The sequence below is a fragment of the Paralichthys olivaceus genome, chromosome 7 (genome assembly GCF_024713975.1).
Source record: "Paralichthys olivaceus isolate ysfri-2021 chromosome 7, ASM2471397v2, whole genome shotgun sequence".
Classification (NCBI taxonomy): domain Eukaryota; kingdom Metazoa; phylum Chordata; class Actinopteri; order Pleuronectiformes; family Paralichthyidae; genus Paralichthys; species Paralichthys olivaceus.
In genome coordinates, this window is record NC_091099.1 from 2703662 (window position 1) to 2730916 (window position 27255).

Consider the following 27255-nt stretch of genomic DNA (forward strand, 5'->3'; position numbering starts at 1 on the left):
GGCGGCTCCAGGCCCCAGAACATGTGCAGCTTCCACAACTTGTCCGGTGAATCAGATTTCAGCACCGGTGACCTTTAATGTACACGAAGAGAAGCTCCGAGGCTTCAGAGCTGGACTGACGCTCTGAAGTGTTTGCTGTGTTTCAAGTTTATTCTAAACAGCGTCAGAGATGTAAAGTGATACAGTTGTGCAAAACAAAAATGTGCTTTAAAGGTCAAGTGTGAACATTTAGGTGAAATGATCTACTGGCAGAAATTATATATAAAATAATCCCAGATATATTTTTATTTGTGTGTTTCATCTAATTGTTGTTTTCTTTACCCTAGAATTAGAACTTTATATGCAAATACTTTATATTTAAATACTTTCTGACATCAGGAGCAGGTCCTCGCTACTGAGAGGTAGCTGCAACGTGACACTTGACCACTAGATGTCACTAAATTCTACACACTGGGGCTTTAACAGTGTCAAAGATTCAGATTCATCACAGACATGTTCTGTGTATTACAGAGTCGACTGTGCTTAGATACTCAAAGACAGCAGTTCCTAACTTGGGGATGAGGAACCCGACATGGGATCGGAAATAAATATATATATATATATATATATATATATATATATATATAATTTGTTTTTGGTATTAGGGGTAGAAACAATATAAATAGTTCCATTAAAGTAAATTGCACTTTTACAATTACAGTGAAACACCTCTCTGTTAATATTTGTGATGTCCACTATATATATATCACACATATATATATATATGTGATATATATATATATATTTATTTAAAATATATTTTTCCAAAATTAAAAAAAATGTAGTCTGTTTGTTTTGAAGCAGGTATATATTTATTTATTGAGGACAACCTTTAAATAATTAAACCATTAATATGAAGTAGACTGGCTCCGTATGTTTATTTACATATTTAACATTTTCTAATATTTGTTCTTTTCTTATAAAATAGTGTATCTATATGTATTCTTGTCAATATTTGTTTTAGAACTTGTTTGCTGTGTTTTTTTATGGCTTGATATATATACATATATATATACATATATATATATATATATATATGGTCCTACATTTCCCACAATGAAACTTGAGTTTGTAGAGCAGATGTTCCAAAGTATTTTGAGAAAGAGATGAGGAAGAACAACACACAGTACAGACCAGAGCAACAGAAATATACAGACATTTATTTACAAATACGTTTGCATTTGCATAGAGGTTTAAAATTCCAAAAGGTTTTTAAGATATTATAGTAAACAGATTTAGGAAACATTATTTTGCGCAGCATAATTTAGCACAAGGAAAAACTTGTTAGAATCAAAGTTGTTGTTTTAATCTTTTTCATATAAATATACATAAATAAGAATAAAGATCTGTGTTACTGCAACAGGTGGAATCCTTTCACTGCCAAGCAGCCATCATGATCAATATGTATTATTAAACTCATCATCATCATCATCATCATCATCATCGATATCACCATCATTAGAGACATGCAGAGGTTTGGTTCCTCCTTGTGGTAGAAAGTTAATTAAATCCTTTCTTCGTGGTGTCATGAACATTTCATTAAAAGTTTTTCATTATCGGACGTGTGTGTGTGTGTGTGTAGTTGTAGAAAACATGACACACTTTGTTGATAAAAATCAGTTGTAGCTCAACATTGCAAGCCAAAGACAAAAGTGATGACACGAGTTCCCTGAAGACTTCATCACTGCCGCACTGAATTTAAGAAAATGGAAATCACTCAACTGTAATATTGAATTTTCATCTTCTGTCATAAACAGTTTTTTGACACAGATGTTATCGCATGTTATTTTACATGTGTAAGAACATATGTGCATACTTAATATTCAAATTAAATATTTCTCTCAAACTAGAAATGTTGATAAATTATTTTCTGCACTAGTAGAATATTGTCACTGCCCTCTGTTATTCTGTGGGAACAGTTTGATATAACTTTGTTCTGCTTCAGTTATCAGTGTTGAGAGGAGACGTGCGTGAGGATCCGCCAGCGACTGTCGGAACCTCCTGAGATCCGCAGGGTCAAACACACCAGGGGCGTCAGATGGAAGGAGCGAGACCCAAAGGTTTAAAGAGCTTTAACGTCACCCGTCCAACCACCATGACACCATTTGAAAAATAGCAATTTAACTTTTGTCACCCCGCTGTCCCTGTGACCTTTGACCCCGAGATCCCCAAAGCAAGAAGTCTGACAGGCTGGCCTCATGCCTTCAGCTCCGTCCCTCTGTCACCATGACAACACTAAATCCACACACATACGGTATCCACGCAGGCATGCATTCACCGTCCTCTCTAAAAAACATAAAGCTGGTGCGATTAAAGAATCTCCTCTTCTGTACAAAGCTTCTTATAAAATATCTTGTTTTACATCTTTGTTGTATCGTTAACGACAAAAAAAGAAAAGAACACAGAGGAAATATTACATCGGACTTGCAAAAATATATCTCCACAGTGGCTTCAAACATGTAGAACTCTGCTTTTACGCGACATTAACAGTGACACATGAATGCACCTCGGTATCGCCTCCATTCTGCAGCTCGGCTGATAGTTAATAAGTTAAATCTTTACTTTCGGCATGTCCAGATATCTGAAACCAAATGTTTTCTGCGAGCAAACAAAACAAAAAAAAACCTGTGAGAGCAAAGGTAGAGCGGAGAGGTTCTGTCGACTGTTACGAACGTGTAGCAGCGAAGCGGAGGAGCGCAGCGGCCCGCTCACACTCACAGACACCGAGGACGAGACGAGGAATATTCAAGCTGCAGTTAAAGCGGAAGAAAGATAAAGAAATGTCATTTGTTTCCTGAGTTAGTTGATAAAGTTTGGGGCTTCTCTCTCTCTCTCTCACTCACAGTCTTCACATACACTTTGTCACTTCTTCATCCCCTCTGTTCTCTACTTCCTCCACATTCACCCTCAATCTATCACGTCCTTTCCCCTCTCTCTCTCTCTCTCCGTCTCTGAGGGAAGCCAGGACAGTGCAGGAGTGTGTGTGTGTGTGTGTGTTTCCAGATAACCCTTGAAAACGAAACCTGAAACAATTAAAAAAAGACATAGATGTGCGCGGCTGCTTTGTGTGTCTGTTTATGTGTGTATTGTGTGTGTGTGTGTGTGTCCCTCACTTTCTGTCCGTGGCCCAGCTCCTGGCTGAATATTATGAAGTTGTGAGATCGCAGCACTGACAGGTGTTGATTTAATTATTTGTTAAAAATGGCACAGAAAGGCCTCACATCCGTAGCGCGGACTAGACGAGAAGCAGAAGTAAATCGTGTGTTGAAATTTAAAAAGCCGGCTGACGTGTGTTACAGTGAGCAGGGATGTTTTAGTTGTGAGAGTCTTCAGACGTGGATCTTCCTCCTCCGTTGTGGAAGCTGTGGCTGCGGTGACTGAACTAACGCCAGGGTGGTTTATAGCATGTGAGCTGGTTACTAAAGAAGGTGGTTGATAAGTCCTGTGGCCCTTCACAAGTGCCGGGTCTGCGTTAGAATTTCTCATCGGGGATGACTGTGTTGAAGGGGTGGTCCCAGAACGTGGAAGTGATTCCAAAACCTGGAGAATAAATAAAGGTTCATCCCATATTTTCTATCTTCTATCTGCTAATTCCAGAAATCTGTGTGTCCGTGTTTGATTTCCAGCGCTCACCTGCCCTCTGGTGTTCGAAGTGGTGTTTGACGTGGTAGGCCTTCAGGCTGTACATGTACGAGCCTCTCTTTGGCGAGCCGTAGTGAAGGTAGTAGTGGATCATGTCGTACACAACGTAGCCGCAGAGTCCTCCGACAAACACGGACGTCCCGAGGATCTCCGGGAGCGTGTTCTGCAGGATGACATAGAAACTTCCCACCATCAAGGAGGCCAGGCCGGGGGGGAAGACCAGCCGAGAGCCGTCAAACGGAGACTGTGGAGAAAAGAAAGAAACTAAGAAGCTGTCCTGAGGGTGAATTCACACAGATCAATAAAACTGGAAATAAGAAATATAAACATGACTTTCACAGACATGACATCAGTATCTGCATTTCTATTTAACATTTTAAAAACTTTGATTTTACAGGATGTTTAAATTCTATGCAGAAAATGTGTGTGTGAAAAAAGGGAATAAGATGTTTTTTTACCTCCAATCTGAGATTAATTGTAAACGATAACTCCTGTTGTGCCGTGTGGAAGAACATAATAAACCATACATGTGTTTTATGATCAGCAGACGTGCACAGGCCCGGGCAGCAGCGTGTGTTTGTACCTTGTGGTGCTGTCCGTGCAGGAGGAAGTGTAATGTGATGAGGTAGTAGTTATGGGCCGGCGGTTTCATGTGAAAGACAAAGCGATGGATGCAGTACTCGATGAATGACCACAAGAACCAGCCCATCAAAAAGAGCAGCGGGAAAATGGACTTATGGATTGGGAGAGAGACGTCTACACACACACACACACAAATACACAATAACTGGAGGTGAACATGATGAAAACAAATACAAGTACATTATACTGCACGTCGGTGAGTGTATGTGAATGAGTAAATGTCTCAGGGGCTTGTATATTGTATATTGTTAAAGAAGCATGCAGGTAATCAGTGAGTGTGTTACCTGAGGTGAGGACTATCCGTGTGGTGCCCTGTGCCAGGGTTGTGTAGCAGTACCAACTGAGATAAAACACAATAGGAAGCCACACCACTGGTACCCAATACCTGTAGACAGACAACAGAGCGGCTCTTTACACAACACAACAAAGATCTTTGCACTTTTATAGAAGGAATCTGAGATATAAGAGGAGCAGACGCCTCAGATGTGATGAACAGGTGGAAAAACACGGACGACTTATTACCTTTAAAATGCATTAACAGATCCTGAAGTGGATCCCTGGTGACATTATATTGTTATTCTATCTTGTCTTGTTACAATTACCAGGACGTCTTGGTGCCGGCCTCCAGTAAAGGGTTTCCAAACAGTCTGATTGGTCGGTCGACTGGCTGGTGAACCCACGCGTCATATTTCTCTCCGAGGTGGCCCACCTGCCACGCCAGGGGCTTCCTCCAGTCCACCAAGTCCTGTGGAGAAATACACCAGGAGAGATCTGTAAAGAGTATTTACACACAGGTGATGTATCTGATGGAGACGAAGAGAACAGGGCTCTCCAGGAGGAGGCAGCAGAGAGTTAAAAAACGGTTGACCTGCAGGTACCGGTCAATCCAGGAAGTGACTGCATGCTGTGTGTGTTTCTACGTGTTATTCTGCAGGTTTGCTTCTCTGCAACCGAGGAGCCGACCGCAATGAATACGTTGTTCCGAGTCCAAAGACCAGAAACTTTTACGAGCTTTTTACAGGCTCCTCATACTCGATGCTGCACGTGAGACCAGAAGCTTTGGCGTGTGAGGAAACTATGAACATGCAGCTGATCTGAAAAAAGTACAAATTAAACATGCCCGGTTAAAGATGACACTCAGCACCAACACTCTCACTCAGTGATGCTGATTATTACCTCAGATTTCCATCAAACCTGGAAGGATGGAACATGAGGCCAAGAACCAGAGCAGGAACGTGTGACGTGGATCCAGACAACGTTTCTTTAACATGACAGGACGGAGCTCGATGCAGGAAATCACAGTCATATTATCTGTGAGGGTTTGGTGTCTTGGCAGAACTGAGCTCGACTGAGTGACGTCCTACTTTAGGAAGCGATGATTGTTGCCCAGGTGATGGCGTCTCGCTTATGATGCCCCGCTGAGGATACTGGTATCAGGCACGGACTGACACAGTCACCTGAGGTTGATTACAGAGTCTCAGGCTCATTACGTGTGAGAACAGGTTGCCGCCCAGGTGATAAAGTGTTTATCTCACACACACTGATTTAGTCGCAAAGACCAGAGGAGACGCTGGTTTGTCTGAATCCTGCAGCACAATGAGTAGATTTTATGTTTTAAAAGTGAATTCACTCACACTGAGAGTTTAGTGGCACTGACTGGTCATATCACCTCAGGGTTTACAAGTTATTAACCAAAGAGCACGCCGCCTCGCGAGTCATGACACTGATTTCCGTCTTTATAATTAGCTCTGTTCACTCAGTGCAAAGTGATTAAAAGTCTTCAGTCTGCTTTTGTGCTGACAGCGACAAGAAAAACAACACAACTCCACCGAGGCCGAGAAACCATTCACATGACTCTTACAAAAGGAAAAAGTGAAGCGGTCTGATAACCTAAACGACTAATTTGTCATAAAACATTGTTTAAAGAAAGTGGAACCTCTCCTCCATCTGCATCCACACCAACATTATCCTCAGTCCTTCCCAGGCCCCCTCCCTACGTTCAGTCTGTGGAGTTCGGCACCAAACAAACTCAAACCACCTATTTCCTGAAGAATTCTTTTTCTCAAATGCAGCAGACAGCTTGTGTCTGTCCGATCTGTTTTGTATGTATTGTTAACAACGTACACCTTCATGTCTATTGGAAGACGTACACCCCAGGGGTCGTATGATAGCGGAGAATTAAAAACACACAGTCGCTGACAAGTGTACATAAAGTTTTACGTTGGTGCGATCACAGTCATGAGGATAAAACACTGAGGCAACAACAACTAAAAGCACAAGTCAAATCTCCACCTGCAGCGTCAAAACAAAGAAGTGAAACTTCCTCTCACATGGTTTGTTAATCTGCACTGAACTTCTCTCTCACTGAGCGAAACGACGCACTGATACAAGTTGCAAAGAGCCGCTTGACTTATTCAACTTCATTCAAGTTATTCAAGTTTGAAGGCGTAAGCGTTACCGTCACCTCAAATGGCCGATACGAGAGCAGGGCTTTATCCTCCAGTACGTGGAACTAAAGATCAGAGCATCAAGAGAGGAAAATAAAGTGAAGAAAACACAGAAGAAGAGAAATAAAAACATGGAAGCTTCTGTTCGATGAATCGTTATCAGACTGACGTCAGCCGATCCGGTTAGAGTCAGCGAATCCGATGTTTTTTCCCAAAATCCGATCATAACAACAAAGACATGAGTCTGCGTCGGAAATTACCAGGTGACAAAAGACAAAAGAAACTGGGCTACAAGCATGAGAGGAGTCGTGGTTCACATTCCTGCGATCACACACACACACACACACACACACACACACACACACACACACACACACACACACACACACACACACACACAGGTGAGTATCTAAAAACAGCTCAGCACAATGTGTCCACACTAAATGGACCATGATAGCAAAACATTAAACATTTATAAAATAAAGGTTTAATAAACCAATGAGGTTTCGTCACATGAAGCAACACGTTACAACACACACACACACACACACACACACACACACACACACACACACTCTTCTCACTTGATTTATTATTTCTCAATCTCTAGTTTCAAGTCTCCTTCAATACAGCTGATGATGTTCATTTTGTACATTATGTCCCATTTAGACGATAAAGCAACGTGAAACTTCTGGTTTCAAAAACCAAGACGCCGCCAAACATGACACCAAGTCTGAGGCTTCAAAATGGCAGCTCACAAACCAGTGGATGGACACACACATTCTCCACCATCCGCTGGACCGAAGCAGATGACTTCTCACTGCGAGAGACGCAACTTTATTTGAATTGTTTCAAACCAGGAAGAAGGAAAAAAAAGGTTTGAGAAACATGAATTAAATGATTCCAGTTTAATAAAAATAACCATAATAATTTCACAATGTGCACTGAAGTTTTTAAAGTATTTCCTGTGTACTTTGCACATGGGTTTGGTCAGAACGTTGTGTTTGGATCAATGCACTGATACTCGGGATGCAGAGCAAACAAGACGGACGGGCTGGTTCTGTCATCACGCTGTGCTGAGGCCTGGTATGAAGATTCAACTGCCCAGATTTGACCAATCACATGAGTCTGATTTAAGTGAACAGAAGTGAGTCATGGTTTGTTTGTGAATCTTGGGGGATTTTTTCAGACAGGAAACTCAAAGTCTTTGTGAGAGGATCAGATATGCACATGTAGGTGAAGGTTGCGTGTGATGACATTATTGTTTCATGTCTGTGTGCAGGTTTCTTTGTGCAGCAGTGTGAGAACTTCAGAGTGAACTACGAACAACAAGGACATTTCAGGAGGCGAATGACCTGACGACCGCTCACCCACATTACCCACAAACACACACTCCTGTCTTTCTGTGTTTGTCAGCGAGCCCATTGATATAAACACAGTCCAAAGATGTCGTCACTATATTGAGCAGTGTGGTTTTTTTCAGCTGTAAACTAAATTATATCACATTTCTAACAGAAGCAGGACCTCAGGAATAATGCTTTGCATCATTCAGAGAGACAAAGAGATACTGCAAGTAGAAATACACACTATCCTATTCATCACATTCCAGTTAAAGTCAAACACACAGACAAACGCACCTTATCCAGGTCTACAGAGCTGCAGCGGCTGTATGGGCCGCTCTCATCCTCCTCTTCTTCTTCTTTTTTGTCCGTCATCTTTTCCTCCATCTTTCCTTCTGTCTGCTCGGTGGCATTCCTCCTCTCTCTCAGGGTCTGAAGAAAAAACAGGATGAAAATGGACACGGTGAACAAAAAGGAAAGTCACCCAAAGATCTGATCTGTGGACGGGAGGACGTCTCCTTCCGACAGGACAGACGGGATGTTAATCCTCTGGAGTCTGGGGTGATTTTTATGATGTACAACTTTAAAGTGACAAATGATTCGTCTGGACATGTGAGCAATGTTGTGCCAAAAAAAAAATACGATAAACTGAGGAGAGTAATGTTTGTTTATGTTATAAATAAAGTAAAAATACAATTCATTCAAAAAAAAGCCAAAATAGCCGAGAACTCCTAGTGATTAAGTCGTGTCAGGTTTATTTTTTTATTTATTTATATTTCCTGTTGGTTTTTCTAGGCTATGATAAACTCTGGTTAAGAAGAAATACACTTTTCCTCAAACTGTCATTTTACAAAAGATGAACACAACCCGATTATCTGTGTGTGTGTGTGTGTGTGTGTGTGTGTGTGACACAGTCCATTATTTACATTTGTAATCTTCAACCTTTGGACACCTTTGTGTGCCTGAGAAACACCTTCGATTGTCACTGATTCTGAAGCGTATTTGACCACGACCACGTTCGATAACCCATCAATCATTGACATGTTCGCTTTGACTTCTACGTGTTATTAATGCACATGAATGTTATTTAACCTTGGTCACTTAGTATAAATATGAAGTTTTCCTCTCAAGTTCGAATACATTTTTTAAATTTTTAATGAGAAGTGATGTATGAGGGCTGTGACTTTTTAATCTGTGTGACAGACAGAGATTTGTCCTGATCCGCTCCAAATATTAATTCAATGAGTTCATCCTCGGGTCCCACCCCTCCACAATCTTATTCAGATTAATTCAGTAGTTGTAAAAACAGATAAAACAAATCCAGATAACGCGACACCTTCGGTGGAGATAATAGAAGAACCTCGTGGACTCAAGTGCAGCTGCTGCAACAGGCTTCGGACATTTAAAGCCTCCTCTTCGTTCCATAAACAGAACATGATGGAGGAGTTTGTCTCATATATCAAGTGACGTTCTTGTCTGTTTAATATTAAATACATCAGCACATTTCTTTATCTGGAGCTCACACACACACACACACACACACACACACACACACACACACACACACACGTCCCCTATGGTTTGTTACTAACATCATCTTGGCAAAACACCTCCAGAGGCAACGCTACACCCTCCATTATCATTGTGCTGAAATAAAACAATAAGAAAAACACAACAGAACCTTTAATCTGTCTTTGATGCAACTCAAAGACGAGGTCGGTACTTTTAGATGCAGTTTTGAATGAAGTAGTGTCGTGATCTTTTACCACCGGACCTTATCTAGATACTAACAGAAAAAAAACTTTGTCCATTATATGTAAGAATACAAATTATACACAAACTACAACAGTCAATAATAATTATAATAATTATAATGCATTATCATTAGCTCTTCATCTGCCTTCAATTAGACCAATCAGCAAAACACCCCCCCCCCCCCCTCCAATTATCGTACACATGTTACTGTAGAAAACATTTGGGGGCAATCACCGATTACTAAACTAAAACTTTACAATGTACGATGTCTTTTAGTTGCTATGGGTAATACTGCACGTCTCTTCACTTCTGTCTTTGCCAGGACACACACACACACACACACACACACACACACACACACACACAAATGGAGCGTGAAAAGCAATGAGCAGACACACCCTCTGTATCAACAGCAGCACGACCTACTTGAGCCTGTGAGTAATCTGCGATTGTGATATTTAAAGTTTCTGGTGCTTTGGATGAAACCTGCAGGTGCGGTGTGCGTCAGGGAACAGGACGAGCCGCTCACGTTTGATTAAGACATGGTGATGAGTGTGAATCCTCTGATATGAGCCTTTCACAGACACGTCAGTATCAGTGCTTCTGTTCAGCCACCCATGAAAACATTTATTTTACACTTAACGTGAAGAAGATCATGTTTGTTCTCGGATGTTTATTGGAATCAGCATCGCTAATAACAAGATGAAAATAAAAAGATGTGCATTTATTCTACGTTAAAAAAAAACTCAATTCAAGTTCTTTATATTTGGATGTTTCTTTTCATTTTGTTATTTATGATAAAGTTTATAGTTCAACTGTAAAAATATTTTTTAAAACGTATATATTGGCCGATAAATTTGTATTGTACAATTTTGAATCCCTTCATATCAGTATCAGTATTGCAAAAAGTATTTAAAATCCATTTGTAGCTGTATTTTATTGCTGGGCTGTTGTTTTTCAGTGTATTAAATACTACAGGGTGGTTGTATTTTGACTTTGTTAAAACTAATGCAGTTTTCTGAAATATTAACTTTAACGCCAAGCGGTGTTAAAAAACAAAATAGTCGATCTGTATAATCTTTATGCGGCTGCTCCCTGCATTGTTTCATATAATCGAGTGCATAGAAAGTAAAGTTCCATCTAAATTACTTTCACCTATGAAACATAAAGGATATGAATGAACGTAAAGGTTCACTTGACTGATAACATCTTATAGAAATAAAGGACGTGAGTAGAAATCAACCTCTTCTCAGATTCACCATGGTAACCGCCCTGATTACACAGCCTCACAATAAATGAGCCGATATCTGCCAACACGTCAATCTACTCACACACACGCCTACTTCATGATGGCGTAACGCTCGGAGTGAATGTCAAACAGAGCTAACGCTAATCCAAACGACTCTGCCTCTTCAAATATGTGCAAACGTCCACGTACCACTGTCAAGTCAGGTTTGAGCTTAAGCACTTTTCTCTTGCATAAATAACTCACAAAGAAAAAGTGATGCGCAGCGGGGACAGAGCTTTACTCTGCAGGGAGCTGACGATGGAAACAAAGAGGTAAATAGGATCTGCAATCAGCCGGCTCACGTCAGCCCATCAGGCAGCACGACGGAAAATCACAACTAAACATCAGTTTGCATTAGTCACGATCCGGTTGTAGTTTGTTCGTAGAAGAAGAACAAAGCTGATCCCAGAGTGGTTCTGGTTCCTCCTGATTCATCAACATGACGTGACAAACGTCTGTGAATCATAAAACACAAATCATTTCATGTTACGAGGCGTGAAAACACAGATTCACGTTTATCAGTTTCCCTCTTAAACATCAGAGGTGAGTCCTCGGCTCAAGTTATCGGTGATTAATATCACCTACAGCCCAATTACAGCTTTTCACACATGCTTCAGTGGAAGAGCAGTGATGTGAACGTGACGACGAAGGCTTCTGTGATAAGTAACCAGCACGATTACATAACGTTGAGGGACAGCACCACGACCCGCGCTCCGCAGCAGCCGCGGCTGGGATTCATCCGTGTCAGTCACACTGTCGATAACGACAACGAACGTCCGGATTCAAAAAGAGATAAGACACCTTCCCTGGAGAACACAGGGAGGACGGGGTGATAAAAAGGTGCCAGATGTACAGATGTGCAGGAGCGATATCAGGGGCTGATGAGCGCAGATATGGAACGACGGAGGAAAGTTACAGGAGCAAAAATAACACGAGTGAAAAAGACTAGTGACACAGTGGCTGCAGAGTGAGGAGAGAATACACCAAAGGAGGTTTTCCTTGATACTAAGAGTGAGGCAGTGTCAGAGGACGGAGTGTGACAGGGGTGTTTTCCTCTCCGGATGCATGAGGTGAAGCTGATGTTGGAGATTTCAGTGGCTGGATCTGTCACTGAAGGGAACTGAGAACATTGTTTGTGATTTAGATGAAATGTGTCGAGACAAAAATCGGAAACAGGATGCCGCCTAATTTATTTTATGATTATTATGTCTTCTCTTGAATTTTGCATTGACTTTCATCATTTTGTGTTTTATTAAAACAATTATTTTCAATTGTTATTTATTAATTCGCTGTTCTTGGTTTTCTCGTGTTGTTCAATACAAAAACACATAAAATAACTCAGGCAGAAAAGTTGCACTCGTGTTTTCTTTAAATGAAGTTTTAAGGGAACAGAATGTGTGTGAAGGTTCGGAGAAGAGTGCAACAGAAAAACTAAAAAAGAATAAAACAGGAGCGGCTGAGTTCACATGTCAACATTAACATGCGTCACCCTTAAACTGTCGTGCCTGAATTTTTGTTCACTATTTATTTCGGTTTATGCAACGAATTTAACATTTAACAATAAAAAAAGTCTGTGTTGCCGGACACCATCGGCGCTGTGTTGCTTCCCTCTTCTCCAAGACAAACTCTGGGTTTTAACATAAAGTAAAAATAACAAATAGTGAAAGCAGAACTTCCCAATTCCCAAATGATGTGGTGATTCTGCGTAGGAGGGTCATTCAAAATGTGTTACACAGTCGACACTGACGTTTTGTCAGTTGACAGTCTGGTGACAGGAAAGTGGGAACTGTATGCACAACACCGGAAGGAAAATGTTTCCAACGCAAGTTAACGTCGCACTTTAAAAGACGCATTGTGATAAAGGAGAAGTTGTGCAGATGAAATGAATAAAGAAAATGATCATTAGTTGTTGCCCTGATTAAGCAATGGGCTAGTTTATAATCGATTATCTAACTATCACCTTCGGAGGTTTTCCATTATCCATCGAACGGTGCCGCTGCCTTTAGTTACATCATCAGGATGTGACCAAGTTCATCGGATGACATGACGACGAGCTTTGACCTTTGAGAGCCACGATGAAACCTCTGGGATCAGTCACACTGACCCATCGCACCAAACGCAAAACTGTGACTGTGCAAAACAGGACGACTGGATAACACAAGAGGAACAAAGCTGTGAATAAACTAAAGGAGTTTCTGTTTGGTGACGCAGAAAGAAAATAAACTACATGAAACGGTTTTTATTTAAGATTAAACTTATGAAATCAATTCGTCCGACCAATTCAATGTTTGGTTGGAATCGTCTGCTTTGAGCCCTTCACAGATAAATCTGCGCCTGTGAAATATCGATTTCTCGGGATTTGTGTTTTCAGTTTATCGATGTGCTGTAAAATATCGAGCCTCGATTACATTTCTCCGGTAACGACATGTAAGAAATCCCAGCCAGTGTTTCCGGTCCGCTCTAAATCATAGAGTAGTTCCAATAACTGACAGTCGGGTTAAATCAAACACTCCGGTTGTCACTGAGACACTGCTGCAGTGTTGAGTTTAAAAAAGAATCAGATGCATTGATGGATGTTTTTCTTCACATCGCTCGTGAAACACAGATCACGTAACTCAGGGGAGGGTTGCCAGGGCGACAGATCAACAGTATCCAAGGGAATTGAGGACTTTGAGGACTCCCCCCCCCCCCCCCCCACACACACACACCTCCACAGTCCTTCTCCTGTCTGACTCACACTTCTCTCCATCTCAGTCTCTCTCAGCTCAGTTTCAGTCGCCCGCTCTGACTCTTTCTCGACGTTATAAAGCGAATGTAAAAGCCGACGGCTTCGGAACAAGTGAATAGAACGTAACGTGCTGGTTGTTAAGTAAACACTGGAGGCAGGAGGCGGGAGCTCATTAACTAATTGTTGGCCTTCCTGTGCGTCTCTGTTGATCCAGGAATGCATGTGTACACTCCTCGGGCCTGAGCTGAGACAATGGTGCTGTTGACATTACTCTCACTTCACGTTCGGCTCATTGTGATGTTTAGAATGACTCCAATGTCCAGGACTGCATTGAAGAGGGACACGGCAAAGACAATCATTAGAGCTGAGTCATAGGACATATTTTAATAAGATACCAATTTTCTCATCACAATACAATTATTAGTGTGAGCGGGGTTTTTTTTTGCTAAACATTTTATAACTGTGAGGTGGAACGGAGTCTGTTTTATATTTGATCTGGTTATACTTGATACTGGTGGAATATGGGGAGACGGACAACCATTCACACACACTCACACCTCAGGGCAATAAAAGTTATCGCCAACCTTTTCACCAACTTCATGCATCACAACAAAATGAAAACACGTCAGACTGAGGTTAAAAGATGCTGAAGGACACAAGAGACCACTGTCCCTGCAGGACAGTAAAAATACAAGAATGAGACAAAAAACAAAGGAGATGGTGAGAGGAGGGCGGCGACGTGCCCTGGTACCATCACAACTCTGGCTCCGCTGGGGGGGAGGGGGAGGAGGAGGAGGAGGAGGAGGAGGAGGAGGAGAAAACATTTTTGGTTTTGATTAGATTAGATTAACTTTATTGATCCCAGCTGGGAAATTGTTGAAGGAAAAAAAGTTTTAAAACAGCACACAAGTCCCCAGAACAATTGCTGAGAGGAATTAAAAAAGACGCAAGTCAAGAAAAAAACAACGGGCGCTGCTGCAACAGGCTGCCACCGAGCACGGAGTCTAGAGGATCACAGTAAGAGAATTGAATTGTCACTCAGTGGTACACACACCTCCGCAAAGGTCCAACAGTCAAAACCAGATTCACAGATTTAATCTCTTTCTTTCCCTCAACGTGTCCATAAAAACTCAAACTTCTTTTGTCAAGTGAGGACAAAAACCACGTCACGGGATGATTTTGAATCATTCTCATGATCGGCATCTATTCAAAGCTTCTTAGAAGTATTTGAACCGTCACAAGTTTGCATCAATGTCTGTGTCATAGCTTCAACACCAAGTATTTCACATTTTAATGCAATGAACTCATCACGCCCCCATCATTCTTCATTGTACTCCCCAAACCAAAGGAAAGACACATTTAGGAGCAGTTGAATTATTAATTCCACTTGCACAACTAAGTCTTCAGGAGGGGTGTGTGACTCCGTCGTTTCAGTTTATGGCTGCTGATAGTGCTCGGACAAAGGGCTGAGGAATGGTGTGTGGGGCAAAGGTTGAGCTGGTGTTGCCCTGTGGGCTGCCACTATGTAAGCACGCTTGGTCATGGCTGGTTTGTGGAGTTGAGATTATTATTTTTTTTTTTCAACAGCAGCACAGAGGCTGAACCGCTGCAGTTTCCCCAACCCTGAAATCAAACAATCGTGATAGTCCCTCCTGAAGGCAACATTTCCACCAGTCTGAAATATATTGTCTGATTCCTGTTGGACATGAAAGCAGCAGGTGACCCTGGTGCTTGAGAAGCTTTCATAACCCTGGTCTGCGGTAACACAGCAGAGGATCAGGGTCAGTGGAGTCGACCTGTGGAGCTGGTTTATTACTTCCCGCCTGATATGACAGTTTTGTAAGAATGACACAAGCCACTCCCAGAGCTCAACATCCAGAGCATTCAGTTATATATATATATATATATATATAAAGTATATACATGCACCAAATATAAATTTAAATAAAAGTTTCAGATTGATGCAAAAACACTAATGAATCAGAACATAAAGTCCTGCTTGGACAAAATTAAATTTAAAGTAGACGTAAAACTCATAATAAATGTATTTGATTTGAAATTGAGATTTTAATATGAGGGTATTTTTATTTTTTATATTTGATTGGGTGTGAGTGTGTGAGTGTGTGTGTGTGTCAGCGTAGAATACATGTGGATAGAGCAGGGTTGAAGTTCAGTAACACTGTGGAGAGTTCCATAACGCCCGTAAGGTCATGAGCTCTGAATACTGTCGCTCACGTGTTGAAAACCAGCGACGGACTCAGGTCTGTTGATCTTAATAAAATGATTTGAGTATTGTGTCAAATAAAACGGCTTTATTAACCAGAGGACGACCTGTCCGTCTTATCAGCTCTTATTCAACACTGATGGCAGACACACACACACACACACACACGCGCGCTGATGACTCATGTTGGACGGTTCCGTGAGTCAGGTACAGGTTGTGAAAAAAACAAAATCAAACACAACCACAATATGTGACCACATTGTGATTTATTGCACAAGTCAGTGTCGTGCATTGCAGCTTTGATAACGATGACACCGGTATCAGCTGGACGATCACATGATGGATTGTTGAGGATGAACGATCTCGTGGTTCACACACATCCCTCCTCTAATGATTTCCGCACAGTATCCATCTCTTTTTCACTGACCAGGTTTGTAATGATGATGATGTAGCTGGACAAGTTCAAGTGCAAACATTTCTGTCATCCCTCTCTCTTCCAGAATGTCAACAGTCCTCCCAGGAATGGCTGACACACAACACGACGCAACACATACGTGTGGTGCTGCTTTTCAATCTAATGCTGCACCAATCTGAAGTCAGAAGAATCAAATCCAAGCAGACAGAACTCCTCCACAACAGAAGGCTACGTCCACATTAACACGTTTTTAAGATGCATCACTTCTGCTTTGTTTACACCTGGCGTCCACATTGCTCCGGAGTAAAAACTGGGAGACGTCTGGAAGCACGGATCTGTTTGAAAACTCTGGGGTTGTGTTTTAATCTGGACGAGCAGAAACAGAGGCTTTTGGAAACAATAATTGTTTTCTGTCCAATCAAAAATCCCTGATCTTACTGTGCTACATCATTTATTTTCAACTGGGCAACCGAGAGCAGACAATCCGCTTCCTGTTAACCCCGGCACGCGAACGACCAGTGAATGGTCATGTGATATGGGTTGTCAGGCACGTTATTATTCGCGTGGAGGTGGCCAAAGGAATCAGGCTGGAAAAGATGGTTGAGGGAGATGAACGTGTGTGTGTGTACAACAAGATATCATTCGTCTGCCTCTAACTAAAAGAACCAGTCAAACCTGAACGACCAGGACTCAGGATTACACCCTCTCTCTCTCTCAGTGCCTGTTGGATGCGTGCATGTGTGTGTATATGCAAGAATCAGAGGCTTCGTGTAGCTACCCAGTTTGTGCAAGAGGTGTCTGGTTACCATACAGACAGTAACCAGCGAGCTAAGCACCAGATAAACACTACAACCACCCTCATAAATCATTCTGCTATACTCTGAGGTTAGGTCACACACATGCAGGTTTTTTTTTTTTTTTTTTATATATAATAAATCATCGACAACACACATGAGGTTGTGGACAGAAGGCCAATCAGCAGCAGTTCTTCTTTTAGAGCACGTCATCATTGAATTAGTGTAGAAAACACATGGTTTTATTAAAGGTCCAGTAAACTTCAGGGAACTATTGGCAGAAATTTAATGTAGAATAATCCTCATGATGTTTTCACTAGTTCATTTCATCTAAATTGTATGAATTTTCTTTACCCCAGAAAAGACCCTTTATATTTAAATACCTTATATTTAAATACTTTATATTTACATGGAGGGGACCCACTCTACGGAGGCCGCCATGTTTTTTACATTAGTCCAGACTGAACAAACTAAACACCTTTTGAGTTTAAAGTCTATCACAGGTTCTTTCTCATGTTTGGAAGTGGAGGATGAGGTGAGGGGTGTTCAGCTGCAACATGATACTTCAACACTAGATGTCACTAAATTCTACACACTGAACCTTTAAGCCACAATTAACAGAGACACATCTCTACTAGAGTTTTCATTTTAGGACTAAATTTAGAACACAAATACTATTATAATCCACTTGTATGAACAGATACTGTGTCGTCTGATCAAACAGTGTAACATGCAATGAAGGCTTGTACTGTGTGTGTGTGTGTGTGTGTGTGTGTGTGTGTGAGCGCGCGTGTGTGTACGTGCAGTCGTGCACGTGTGTGGGCAGTGCGCTGCTTCTACTCCCTGCAGGAATAGTGGGCGTGCCTTCAAATGCTCTCACCTGTCCTTCTGCACTCTACTGAACATATGTTATTGTTTTTTTATTAAGTTCAATTCGATTTTTAAATGAAAGTAAATGAGAACGGTTGTGGCATCTAATAAAAGAAACAAGACAGTCCTTTACATAGAAATTCATCTAAATGCTGAGTTAGGCAACTGAGAAAGTCAGGGCTGGTCTAATGACACGCTGTCATTATATAAAAGTGTTTTCACATTCTAACATATACTACATTAAAATAGATCAATCTCTATTTCGTGTTCTAAGATTTAATTCAACCCGGGATGTGCACATGCACAAACTCTCACATGCACCAGATACAGAGTGACAGTTAAACAGAGCAAAGGGTGAAAGACAAGTTTTTGCATGAGAGAGATAACTGCATCACATGCCACTTGTGGGAATGAGCGCAACTGCAGCTGAAACTGTGAGGACGGTAAAAACGTTACGGACCGGAGCACAAGTGACTACGTGGCCCACAGCCATAAAATGCGGCAACAGAGCAAACCATCAACTTATGAATATGGTGGGCTGCCACCGTCTGGAGAATTAAAGGGAAATGCTGGCTTTACATAAAGACGTCAGCCAGAGTCTGACCAGTGGCCAGGTCCAACTGTATGCAAAACATCCACAGCAGAGACACTGTCCTTGTCCTCTCACCCTGTCTTGCGAGCACCACGACAGTACAACTGAACTCCTTCAGGCTTCCTCCTCGAGGTGTGTCTGAGAACCTTGTCTGTTACTCATCACACCTTCCAACCGTTTCTTTTTCCGAAACAACACACCCCAAAGTGTGTGTGTGTGTGAGCGTGCGCGTTCCCCCCTGGGCTTTAAGCCAACCTTTTTACACAGACTGTATACACTCAGCCCCACCGAGACCCAGCTGCTGCAAGGATCACCTCTCAGTCATTATGTAAAAATGACAAGCATAATGAAATAAAACACAAACATCCACATCTCAAATCACTATACATGAGGATGGAACGGCAACAACCCAACCTGCTGCAGGTCATTTTTCATTTCCAGGGTTTCAGCAACTTGAATTAAAGACTTTTTTTTGAGAACAAAATAGTCGACAGATAAAGAAATATCATGGTCCCAGAATTACTACACTTCCAGATAATTGAGAATAAGTTGAAGTTGCCTGGTATCAATGCTACGTCGTGTCTTTAACTACAGACAGAGACAGTAGGCATCCATAGTCTTTCCGACACATGATGACTCCAACAAATATAAACATCACCACCACACTTGATTTACACCATCTTTCATGTATATATATATTTTTTTTAACAATATATATTTATTCTATCTAGTTTGGTTAATGAGCACTTACAATCAAAATGTGATGAAAATAAATGAAGCAGTTAAAAATATATGATAGTATTTTGGGACAGTGTGATCTGCTCCGCCACCTCAGGAGTCAAAACAAACAGAAGACAGAAAAGAGCAGCGTCACACTTTGGCCCCTGTGAGACCTTTGCCCGAAATCAATTGCACCTTTCCAGCATATGTTCACCTCCATCCGCTCCGACTGTCCATCGTCTCTCGCTTCTCTTTGCCTCACCCTCTCTTTTCCAGGTGTTACCGTGGCAATGGGGGGTAAGGGGGGGGGGCACCTGTGGCCCGCACCTGAGCACTAATTGCAGCGTCGGCAGTCTCTATGGTATCGAAGATAAACAAAGTGCTGGGTAATGCATCACCACGGTGATGAACTCAGAGCAGCTCTTCAGGCAGTTCAACTGAGCAGCACAATTATGGAGAAACAACGAAGCTGAGAGATAATGACCAGGAGCTGTGTAAAATAAATAAATAAAAATAAATAACCTTATCATAAATGAGCTTTGTTGGGATTTGCTAATATTTAATGAAAGTCTATGTTCAGCTGTCAAGGGGTCTTTAATAAATAACCACTTTTATGGCTCGACAGTGTGCTGCCAAATAACGAGCTGCACCTGCATTTGGCACTTAGCAGGTGTTAAGTGCAGCGGCTGTTCTAAACCCGCCTCTCTGGAATGGGGTTTAATATTTGTCCTGTTGCAGGTTTTCTGCCTGAAACTGTGAAAATGACCTTCAGTAGTTGAGCCACAGCAAATAACGACAAAAGACAAAAGAACCCTGAAGCCACCTCTGCTGCTCTGACAGCCGCTCACCTGTTTATTCACAGTTCATTGACATTGAACGCATCACGTGTCCAAATCGCACCAAATTCGACACTGCGCTTCATCGGGCTCTTAACAACACACAAGTGTGAAGCCGATAAGATCGACAGATCTCGAAGGTATACGAGAACACACACACAGACACAGAATTATAAAAATAAATGTTAATAACGTCGTATACTCGCTCCCTCCACAGCCCCTGCAACCCTCTCCTCTTCTTCCCTGCGCCCTCTGATGAAAGACGATCACGTCATTGAGCAGAGACAGATCCATGCACGAGTCGGCATTCCAGCGCTCCACTCCTCCAACCCACTCACCCTCGTACAAATCCACACCCACCATCATGACCTCCGCACTCCACTCTCACCTACTTTTTCCAACACTATGACATTCTTTAATTCTTTAATTCTTTTTTTACCGGGACGTACTAGATACTCGAGTGCAGACCTCCTTATGAAACCATAAATATAAATTCCCTAATTCCAGATTTTTTTTTATTGCATCTCTACCAAATTGAACAAACTAATTTATTCATCAAGATCCACCAGTTATTCTCCAAGAAGTAAAGGGACGTGATGATCTGGATCCACACCAAAATGAATTGGTTCTTCATTGCGTTGTATTTGCGAAACCCTGCTGACAAACAGATTTACACAGACGAAGACATAATCTCCTCTATGTCTCAACTGCTCTAATTTATTCAATTCCATTAAACCATCTGCTCCATGTATTCACAAACCTGCTGAGCTCTCCCACACTATCTCTGTTGTTCGTTCATTCATTCCAATCACAAGCTGGCAAATGTGTAATTCGCTCACTTCACAATAAGTGCACTATCCTCACAAGTTCACGACTTTAATTGCGTCTGCCCTGTTGAAATCGTTTACATTCCAAGTTCCGTGCAGAGACAGAGACAATGAGACAAACAGATCCCGTGACACAAATAATGGGACGATCGTGTTCAGCAGGGTATTTCAACATCCCGTGCACAGGTAGATAGAGCATGACGTGAGATAGAGAAACGCAAACAAAAGGTTCAGGGATCAGCAGTTTTACTATACTCAAGGTTAAAACTTACTTTGCTTTGTGGATGAAGAGCAATGTGGATGAAGCAGTCACATAGAACCAAAACATACAAAAGAGGAATCATTAATTTAAATCATTGGTTGAAGTTGATTGTTATTTGACCTTCATGTTCCGTAATTTCACAGCACCTACTCTCTGTTTGATTATAAACCTGCTCTCTCTCTCTCACACACACACACACACACACACACACACACACACAAAACCGACCGTCTCGCCCCCTTCCTACTCCTGCAGATTCAGCTGAGTCCGCCCGTCTCTCGTGCTTCCCCCTGATTTCCTGCCTCATTCGATCATTGCTGCGTCCGAATGAAAATCAATAATCGATGAGTAAAACATCAAAAAAGAAAATAGAAGTACACGAAACAGAACAAGTGGATTTGAGGGGCTGTCGGCCTCCGTGTTCTGTATATTGCAGAACTGTGCAGGATTTATTACAATACATGGAGCTGAATGATACATTTCTATTAACCGTTGGATCTCAGCCTACTCATAAGTGTCTCATCGGTCTGTGTCACCTCCAGCTTGTTAGGGATTTAATCCTTTGGGTGACAGGACTTCCCTTGACGAATGAGACAAAGTGCTACATCATCAGAATCATTTACTCTGGAACCCACTGCCCTGAAAAGATCCACATTCGCTTTTAATCGTCGTGCTCCACCTGAAATTTAAATCTCTTTGCAGATGAACAGCTCTGCTTTGTTTCAGCACCTGATCAAAGTCACACTGCAGCTTTGAAACATTAGATACGAGCGTGTTGTTGCTCCTTGGTTTGTCCACACAATATGACACTATGACTTTGAACCTTTGAACCCCAGCACGGCTGTTATAACCGTCACTTCTTCAGTATCAGAGTAACTGAGAAGAAAAACAAACCTGTTTTTCTGAAACTGTGTCATTTACATATCGATCGGAATTTAGATTGCATATTAATCAACATCAAAAATGACATTATTCACATCATGAAAAACACAGTGACGGGACGAAATTTAGAAAAGCTCAACTTTTTCGAATGGCAGTTCAGGCACCGGCCATTTAAATCGCGTTTAAACAAATACTCAAGCACAGGTCCTATCATCTGAAATCCTGTTTAAATACTTATCCAGTTACAGGCGCAAACACAGGTCCTGTCCCAGATCAACTGTCGACTGAGTCCGAAGAGAGGAGGGGGAGGCAGCTGTGAACCTGGAGAGTGTTCATCTGGGTGCGGAGATTTTGACAACCACGACCACCGCCAAGCGTTAAGGCCACGTGGACGTGTGCACGTTCAATAACTGACAGAGACTGTGCGGAGGTCAAAAACACCTGTAAGCAGAAAAAGACTAAAACACATCTGACCCATGATATTAATGGACTTATGTATTATCCATTATCCAATACTGATCAATGAGTTTCCCTAAAATGACTCGGAGACAAGCCCAAAACTGCGTGACGTCTCCTGGTCCCTCTGTCTGCTGCTGCATGATGGACAATGATCAAATGAGGGAACAAGTGAATTATTATATAACGAATCTATTAATAATATGAAATCCAATAAATAAACAATCTCCACCAAAATTCCAGCAGGCGAAGTTAAATCATTTCTTTCTGTTGGATTCAATCCAAGCAGAAACCGAATTCCCCTTGATGTCTCTGTGTTGCTGAAAGTTAACCCCCTGGTATTTGGTTGCTTGGTGAAAACGCAATTTGAATCCATCAGTGATTAAAGAACAAAACGAGGGTTTGGTTTCACAATCGCAGTTTGACCAAGGTGGCTCAGTGACGGCAGAAAGTGAGGAGGGAGATAATGAGAGGAATGTCCCTGTGACTCATCCGGTCAGTCAGTGTGATGAAATATGTCTCAAGACCTCTAGTGTCACATTTGACCACACTTTCACATCAGGAGGTTGGACATAAGTAAGTTCCTCTGCTGGGCTGGGTCATGTCAGATTGACATTCTCTATTTTGCCTTTAAATCAGATGCGTAAACAAAAACAGGACACCGTCTGGAAGGTTCAGGTGAGGGGGTGGCGTCTGGGGAGAGCAGCAGAAGGCAGGACATGACGCTTTTTGTTTTTGTGTCGGCCCTTATCGCCAAAATCTCTCGAATCTCGTCATATTTTCAATTTGACGACTTCGTCTGCGTCTTCTAGGAAAATGTCCAGAGCAACTGACTCGAGCCTTCGCGTTCTCACATTCAGCCCCTCAAGAAAACTCGGAGGAAAAGTGTGTGTGGATATATGAAAACAGCTGCGGTTTCAGTTTCCTCCAAACACCCTGAGCTAAACTTGTGTCACACTGACGTCAGTGCTGAGTCAAATCAAAACATGCCGCGGTTGAAATTGAAAAGAAAAAAGTCTTTAACTTTGTTTAGCTGTAGATAACTGGATAAGAGCAGCTCAAAGAGACGGACCACATACAAACAAGTGTGAACAGCTTGTGTGACAACGTGTGAGTGCATTGTCACACCACGTTTACACCACTAATAGCAATGCTGACACACACACACACACACACACACACACACACACACACACACACACACACACACACACACACACACCCTCCATCCAAGTGTCTCTGACAGACATTTTTTAAACGGGTGAAATGTTCTAATGTGACTGAAACAAAAAAAAACTCCAGATAAGATAAAGAGTTAACTCGAGTGCATTCCTCCTCCAAGGCTCGACATCTAAATTCAATACATTCAGATTTTTATTCTGACCCAGTTCCTAAATAAGTCTGATCTCTTTCATCGCAATCCACGAAAAAGATTCCCTGAGAAAATAAGGTAAATGCCAGGAAACGCTCTGTCCAGCAATGTTAACAAAAGTGGTACAAACATTCCCGGATCTGCACCAAAATTTAATGAATTCTGTCTTCGCCCATGACCCATCTGACCACCGGGTTTCCAGATGATCCGTTCAGTTGTTTACGTGTAATCTTGTTCACAAACGCGCGGACAGATGTGAAGACATGATCTCCTGGGTGGAATCGAAAAAAATACCGTTTGTCACTTCACTGCAACTGTGTAGTGCAGGAGAAAACACACACTCACAGAGGAATGGGCCGACCATGTAAATGTCAACGATGTCGGAAGAGATTTATGCAAACTCTTTGGTTTATCTTTCCAAACACACACACACACACACACACACACACACACACACACACACACACAAAGGGTTCAATTGGCTGTGGATTTATCCGACAAGAGGAGACTTTTCCTCCAATTTCCCATTTGTAGACTCTTCCACACCGACTCTGAGACAAGATAAACCAGTTCACCACCTCTCTCACACACACACACACACACACACACACACACACACAGCTTTTGAATCGTTCATAACACAGACCCCCCCTCCCCACACACACCCACCACTTCACCTGTGTGCCCTTCCCTGCTTTTCTCCTCCACCCCCACTCTGTGTGTGTCTCTTTACCACTAACTCCTCACTCCCTCCCCTTTAACCAATTCTAAACTGGAGGAAGAGGAGGAGGAGGAGGAGGAGGAGGAGGAGAGCAGGGAGTTCCTCTCCTGCAGAAAACGCCCAGTAAAGTCAAGTGAGAGACACAACTATTCACCTGTTGTTCACTCAGCCAAATGTCCCTATCGACTTTCCACCTATACTCCAAAAGCACCAAGTCTCTGTATCTGGTTCCACAACATGCAGCCAACACTTCAGAACCAGTTCAACCAAAATACAAATTCACAGGGAACTTCCAGCTCAGACAGGGGAGATATTCACCTCCCCAGGGGACAGATTTCACTCCACTTCACTTTAACAGATGTCGAGGACAGACACGTGTAATTTTCAAGTCAGGGACAAATTAAAAAAAGTGTGAGACTTAGTTTGTCAGCCTGAGCCGGAGGCCCCTGGTTCTACCTGTGGGGCCCGAGGGGAAGCTGATGAAGTGTGCTGGAAGCAGAGATACAAGCTTTTAACCGGATAGTGATCGAATCTGTGTTTGTTTGGAAATAAAGCAGCTCTCAGGTTTCTGCTCTCTGGCTCTTTGGGTTTGTGGTCGGGGGATCTTCTCTAGCCGCGGGTCAACCACCCACCTGCGCCTCGTCGCCGCCGCTGCCCCGGTCCAGCTCCCCGATATAGTACTGCTCCATCCACCGCCGGGCGTTCTCCGAGTGCCGGTGCGGGGGTCCCTCCATCTCCCGGCTCACGTCCTGGCCCGAGCGGCGGAGGATCAGCGCCTCGCCGCCCGGGTGCATCCGCAGGAAGGCGGTCACGTCGTACACCCGGGTCCCCAGCAGCACCCAGCAGGAGTCCTTGGTGCGGTGCCGGGACACCTCCCTCTCCGTGAAGCAGCGGGGGGACGGAGACATGCTGACGGAGAAGCCGAGAACAAGTGGTGTGAGGGGGGGGAGAAGAGAGAGAGAGAGAGAGAGAGACCTCCAGGGAGGGCTGACAGCTTCACGACCGGTCAGGGAGTCACACTCCGCCGTTTACACCCGGAGGCTGCGGAGCTCCGCGGGGACAGAGGCGGGGTCTGTGACGCGTTCAGCGGCTGGGGAAAACAGGCACACGCGGCCTCACGCGGAAGCCTCCAAACCCGAAACTTGACCTCACGCAAATCCCCTCTTGACTCCTCGTGTGACTTTGCAAACACTATTCAACTGTTGTCTGTCACTGATATTCACACTGAAACTGAAAAAAAGGGACACGTTTCACAGAAGGTGGAGAAAGATACAGGATTCCTGGGTGTTCCCTGAACGCAGCATCCCACCTGTCGCTGTTGAGCTCTGAAGTTATGTCCGAACACGATGACGTCATCAAACTGATCAATACTTAATCACCTAATAACGATAGATCATCAAAACACACACGGTCGCACGTGCATTCTTTGAATTACTATTATAATTACAGGTTAAATCGAGAGGGAGGAATTATTTTTCAAGAGCTGTCATCACTTCCTGATCAATAATCAATACTTCATCGTCTAATCACGAAAGATCATCAACATACATCCATTCAAACGTGCATTAGTCAAATCTGTTGGTTACAGATTCAATCCAAAGAGAGACGTCATGTCTAGAGATTGAAATAAATTGAAATACACAGCGATACATGGAGCCAAATACTTGAATACTTGAATACTGTGAAGTAGTAGATACTGAAACTGGAGATTAAAAACAAACACCACTTCCTCCAGGATGGTTTGCTGCAGGTTTTAATTAGCTTCCAAACTAAAACTCTAAAAAAATTAGATTTAAAGAAGATTTAACTAATGTGCGTTTATGTTAATGCTCATACCCCCCCCCCCCCCACCACTGAACAGAGGGCGTGTGTTTGTTCTGCTTCTCCTCAGCTTTATCTCCACTGAACAGACCAAGTCAGTCTGCTGCCAGAAATACATATTCATTGACTAAAACAGTGACGTCACAAGTGGCCCTGAAAGCAACAGGTTTCATCAACTTGTCCACTAGCGCCCCCATGAGGGTTCAGGGGAGTACGCCATGTGCTGACAAACAAACAAATACAAGAAAAAGACATGAGGCTGTCTCGTGCATTAACATGTTCAAATTTGTGATTGCACTACATGTGTTTGCTGTTTTTTTTTATATCTGTGTAAACCTGTTTTTTAAAAGTCTCATTTAAATTTAGTTTATTATCTTTATATTTTCAGTTAAGAACCAAATAGAATAGAACGAAACATATTGAAGACTATTAAAGTATAAATAATTATAAAGTGATACTGGTAACATTTACAAAACCAAACAATTCAATATTTCTGAACCTGTAGGAACCTGCAGGCTGGTGTGGAAACCAGCAGAGAGCAGAAAAGGACCAAAGATATAAACAGAGTGACGGTGGAGACGT

The 27255-nt window shown here is 42.4% G+C and overlaps 1 protein-coding gene and 1 long non-coding RNA gene across 3 annotated transcripts; one reads left to right on the forward strand and one right to left on the reverse strand.

The window, feature by feature from the left end:
- Positions 1-1178: 1178 nt before the first annotated feature.
- Positions 1179-26159, reverse strand: fa2h (fatty acid 2-hydroxylase). 2 transcript variants are annotated; one of them, XR_011243537.1, is made up of 8 exons: positions 25485-26159; positions 8408-8542; positions 4926-5068; positions 4608-4708; positions 4265-4437; positions 3673-3925; positions 3243-3579; positions 1179-3131 (listed from the first exon to the last, which is right to left on the reverse strand). XR_011243537.1 is itself a non-coding variant. In XM_069528942.1 (7 exons), the coding sequence occupies exons 1-7, from the start codon at positions 25758-25760 to the stop codon at positions 3512-3514; spliced, it is 1149 nt and encodes a 382-aa protein (XP_069385043.1). In that variant the 5' UTR covers positions 25761-26159; the 3' UTR covers positions 1179-3511. The 2 variants fall into 2 exon arrangements, 1 of the variants encoding a protein (XP_069385043.1); XM_069528942.1 differs by having other exon boundaries at positions 1179-3579.
- On the forward strand, positions 7789-8828 carry LOC138410896 (uncharacterized). Its single transcript, XR_011243538.1, has 2 exons — positions 7789-7917; positions 8053-8828. It is a non-coding gene; the product is annotated as an uncharacterized lncRNA (long non-coding RNA).
- Positions 26160-27255: the final 1096 nt, after the last annotated feature.